At 38.6% G+C, this 5288-nt stretch overlaps 1 protein-coding gene across 2 annotated transcripts in view; it reads right to left on the bottom strand.

Annotated features, from left to right (window-relative positions):
- The window catches only part of NSUN7 (NOP2/Sun RNA methyltransferase family member 7), a 55471-nt gene that overhangs the window by 11855 nt on the left and 38328 nt on the right, over positions 1-5288 (bottom strand). For both annotated transcript variants that reach the window (XM_003800692.2, XM_023519626.1), the window contains exon 8: positions 2386-2487. In XM_003800692.2, coding sequence (XP_003800740.1) covers positions 2386-2487 — 102 coding nt within the window. The remainder of the gene's footprint in view (positions 1-2385; positions 2488-5288) is intronic.

The raw sequence follows: 5288 nt of genomic DNA, 5'->3' as shown, positions 1-5288 counted from the left end.
CACCAAACAACGATGGGCTGCAACGAAAAAATAGCCAGGTGTTGTGGCAGGCGCCTGTGGTCCCAGCTACTTGGGAGGCTGAGGCAGGACTTGCTTGAGCCCAAGAGTTGGAGGTTGCTGTGTGCTGTGATGCCAGGGGGATAGCTTGAGGCTCTGTCTCAAAAAAAAAGGAGAAGATTTCAGAAAAGCACTTGTGCTCAGCAGAACTACAAGTTACCCAGGGAAAAGGGAGAACATTCAAAAAAGTTAAAACGGGACAGAGCCTGTGGCTCAAAGGGGTAGGGCACCGGCCCCATATGCCGGAGGTGGCAGGTTCAAACCAAGCCCCAACCAAAAACTGCAAAAAAAAAAAAAGAAAGAAAGAAAAAAGTTAAAACGGGATTTTTGTGAATGAAGGACTATAAATTCTAGAGTGTACAGAGAGAGATGTGGACATACAGGATATATGAAAGAAGTTACACAAGTGGGGACCAGAGCAGACGAGATGGGGAGTAACCTGGGGCCGGGGGCTTCTTGAGTTAACTGTCATTCATAGGTACAAAGGACATAATGAGACATGTTTCTCATGATACTGAAGCAGAGAGTCACAGCCCAAGGCTGTCAGTTTTAGACGGTAAGGAAATAAGAAGAGCCTGGCTCCCCTGTCACTCTGGCCAAGGAAGGCATGGAAGCTAGGGGGGAAGACAGGGTGAGGATTAAATAATACGTATAAAATAAACAGCAGGGCACCTGGCACATGACACGTAATCAATAAATGTTCAAATAGTTTAGAAATTATTTCCACAACTAATAAGGGGACTGAGCATAGTTATCCTTTACATGGTTGATTTAAATGGAATCAAACAGAGCCTTTAGTCATTTCTATCAAAATTTGGTTAGGCCCTTAACTACCTAAGATAGCCCTATTTTATGGGAAAATCAAAATAACTTGTTTTAACTTATAGTATGACTTCCATTAATGTAAACTGTCAAAATCTCAAGAATTGCCAAAGTTTATGTTTATTTGGCATCACAAAAGAATATATATCATTAAAATCTCTTTGCTTTTCATGATTCTTTCTGAAGAAAAGAAAGTTTTAAATGTTCACTTGAAATTTAATAAAAATTTATCAACAAAAAATGTATTACTTACTAACTTCCTGATCTTCTAATCAACCTATTTCATACATCGTAGACACACCGTCACGTTCAAATGACTACCTCCTACCGTACTGACTAAAAGGGGATTCCTCCTTCATGCTACTTTGCCTGATTTCACCTCATGTATGTCACATCTTTATGTACTGAATTGTCTGTTCTATACACTTTGAGCCTTTAGAGATCAAAACTGACTCACATTCCTATGCCTTATGTCCAGCTTAATGTCTGACCCAGAGTAGGCACTTGATAAATATATACTGAATTAATAAAAGTTGATTAATATCTCCGAGACATTTAGATTTCTATGCCCACATGTGGAAGGGCAGTGGCACCCCAAATCTAAATGGAATGATTGGAACAATGAAATAAATTACTCACACAGCCTTCTTACTCAGACTGCAATCAAGAGATCTAAGCTTTATCTGTACTTGAATCTCTCTGTTCTCCATTTAGCATTGAGAGTTTGATTAGGCTCGGCGCCTGTGGCTCAAGTGGCTAAGGCGCCAGCCACATATACCTAAGGTGGCGGGTTTGAATCCCCAGCCCGGGCCCGCCAAACAACAATGATGGCTGCAACCAAAAAATGGCCAGGCATTGTGGCAGGTGCCTGTAGTCCCAGTTACTTGGGAGGCTGAGGCAGGAGACTCGCTTGAGCCCAGGAGTTGGAGGTTGCTGTGAGCGTGATGCCATGGCACTCTACCCAGGGGGATAGCTTGAGGCTCCGTCTAAAAAAAAAAAAGAGAGTTTGATTAAAACTTAAGAGTGTTGTCTGGATGCAGTGGTTTACACTTCTAATTCCAACACCATGAGAAGAGAAGGCAGGAGCATCACTTGAGGCCAGGAGTGACACAGTAAGACTTCATCTCTACTAAAATTTAATTAATTAATTTAGAAGGTGGAAGAATTATTAGGCATAGGAACAATGACAACAGAAAAATCATATCAAGTAAGAGGTCAAAGAAAAGAAACAGGAAAATTATGAATACACATAATTATTTCACTGATTCAGTATTAAAAAATTATTAAATTATGCTTTCCAACCTGTTTAAAAACATATATTTTTAAAAGATTTACATTAATATGATGAAAATAAATACTTTGTTATTTGAGGACACTAAGACTGAATGTTCTGAAAATCTGCTTCTGGTTCACACTGAATTGCTTGTTTACAATGGATCAATGAAAGACTAATGTTTATCAGATTAGCACGGTATTTTACTGTGACATCCTAAATGACAAACTTACATCGCATTGCATGCCTTAGCTGTTCATATTGCTGTTGAGCAAGAATATGAAGCTTATCTTCTGACGTGCCTCCTTGAGAGAGATCTTTAAGTAAATCTGTATCTAAATTTCAAAAAGTAAATAAAGACTTTAAAATATATCACTATTAAGGTACTTTCCATATATTGCTATTATCACACACTTTTCTTTCTTTTTTTTTTTTTTTTTGTAGGAACAGTGTGTCACTTTATTGCCCTGGGTAGAGTACCGTGACATCACAGCTCACAGCAACCACCAGCTCCTGGGCTTAGGCGACTCTCTTACCTCAGCCTCCCAGGTAGCTAGGACTACAGGCGCCCGCCACAATGCCCTGCTATTTTTTTTGTTGTTGTCACAGCTTGGCTGGGGCCAGGTTCAAACCCACCACCCTCGGCATACGGGGCCAGTGCCCTACCCACTGAGCCATAGACGCCACCCTATTATCACACACTTTTTAACTGTTTTGCCTACTAATGAAAGTTTTCATGGAACATATTTAATAATATTAAAATGTTGATTTAAGAATTAAAACAATAAAGGTAATTTTGTTTAGGATTTTTTTTTTTTTTTTGGAGACAGAATCTCCCTGGGATTGAATGCCATGGTGTCATCATAACTCACAACAACCTCAACCTCTTGGGCTCAAGCAATCTTCATGCCTCAGCCTCCCAAGTAGCTAGGACCACAGGCACCCACCACAATGTCCACCTAGTTTTTTTCTATTTTTAGTAGAGATGGGGTCTCACTCTTGCTCAGGCTGGTCTCAAGCTCCTGAGCCAAGCAATCTGCCTGTCTCGGACTCTCTGAGGACTAGGATTATAGACATGAGCCACCACACCTGGCTAATTTTGTTTAGTTTTAATATTGGTTTTCAAAAGGAATATGGAATATATTTAATATTGTTTTTCTCAAGTTCCTATGAAACAGTCATCCAAACAGTCATTAAATCATTTAAGTACAGAAGACAGAAGGCAATCAGTCTGGAGACTAATAACAAAAGAGAGAGAATAAGATTTTCTAAAGTACAAACTGATGGGCTAGTGAGATCTGGGTAGGAAAGAACACACAAAGATATGGTTCAAAACTTTAGCTTAACTTTCCAAAAGAAATCTTGGAAGAAAAAAAATCACTAAAGCAAATTTATGTCTTCATAATAGTTTAAGACACAATGTCTTAAATGTTTTGGGCTTTGGAAAATAATTTAAACATATTTCTTAATATTAACTAAAATATATTGAATGCTACTTCATACAGATTATTTTACTTAACAACCCCTTGAAGCATTGTCATCTCTTTTAACACTGAGAAAACTGCTTAAACAAACATTAAACAACTTATCTAAGGTTATCTATATCTGTATACTATGTACACAGCCAGGATTCCAACTCAAAAATCTGACTTTGGAGTATGATAGCCAATTATTCATACCAGGTACATGGTTATTCCTCATTACAGTAATATCAATAAAAGTTAATTAAACTCTATTTCTTCCCAATTTAGTTTTATATTTTATATTTTTCTCTGTTCTAAAACTGTTCATTATTTTTAAAAAGACTATTTACAAACTATTATACTCAAACTGTATCATCCATATCATTCTATATTCCTACTTTAAAATAATTTCATGTTGTTAGGAAGAACCAACTTCATACATTTCTCAGTGATTCTAATTTTTTTTTTTTGAGACTGAGTCTCACTATGTTGCCCTTAGTAAAGTGCTGTGGCATTACAGTTCACAGCAACCTCCAACTCTTGGGCTTAAGCAATTCTCTTGCCTCAGCCTCCCAAGTAGCTGGGACCACAGGCATCCGCCACAACACCCGACTATTTTTGTTGTTGTTGTTGCAGTTGTCATTGTTGTTTAGGTGACTTGGGCTGGATTCGAACCTGCCAGCCTGGGTGTGTGTGGCCAGCACAGTAACCACCATGCTATGGGCACCAAGCCTCTAATATTTTTTAATGTTAAAACTTTTTAAAAAACTAATTCATTATTATGCTGTTCTACCTGGAATCTAAGTCTAATTAAAAATAATCTTTTGGATTCACCCCTGCTCAGTTTACGGCTAGTATTCCTATCGTCACCACTCAGTGAGAAACTCCTTATTTGCTCTGGCTTTGAGCTCCCTGGCTTCCTTCAAAAGCGCCCTTATTTCAGGACATGACCACTTCTCAGCTTGTCACCTCTTCCTCAAGGCTTTCAGAACATTACCAATATCTAGTAAATGTTTTCTCTCCTTTTGCCATTTCTCTTTTGCTTTGGGTTTTTCTCCCCTCCCCTGTCTATTATTTTTATCTATGCCTAATTTTTTTCTGGGTTTCCATATCAAAATGGCCCAGGATAAGACAGAGCCCCTCCCATAGCTGTATGCTCCCATTCTCTTGACAGTTATGTTTACTGTAGCTGCTATTTCTTCACCCTTTTCCTTCAGTGTCTACTAATTTATTTTTTATTTCCACAAGTTCATGGAGATACTTTCTCAGCCTACTATTCTGTCTGAATTGGTTATTTTTCTCCTAAACTCTCTGTGAAAGGAAATTTTTATAGCAAATCAGTATTCTACATGGTACAGTGTAAGCCAAATTAAAGATAGTGTAATTTAGTGTGAAGAAAATGTGCTAAGATGAATTTGAACTCCAGCCTTTCTGCCTACTAGCTATATAGCCATAAGCAACTTGATTAATTTTTCCAAGTCTTGGTTTTTATTCCTCTGCAAAAGAGGGATAACAGGCTCAGCACTCATAGCACAGTGGTTATGGCACCAGCCATGTGACCAAGGCTGGTGGGTTCGAACCTAGCTCGGGCCAGCTAAACAACAATGACAACTGCAACAACAAAAAAACTGATTGGCGCCTGTGGCTCAAAGGAATGGGGCACCGGCCCTATA

Source organism: Otolemur garnettii, unplaced genomic scaffold, assembly GCF_000181295.1.
Source record: "Otolemur garnettii isolate 467f Iridium unplaced genomic scaffold, OtoGar3 scaffold00181, whole genome shotgun sequence".
Lineage (NCBI taxonomy): Eukaryota > Metazoa > Chordata > Mammalia > Primates > Galagidae > Otolemur > Otolemur garnettii.
The sequence above is the reverse complement of the archived record's forward strand: the minus strand, read 5'-3'. Positions and strand labels throughout refer to the sequence as shown.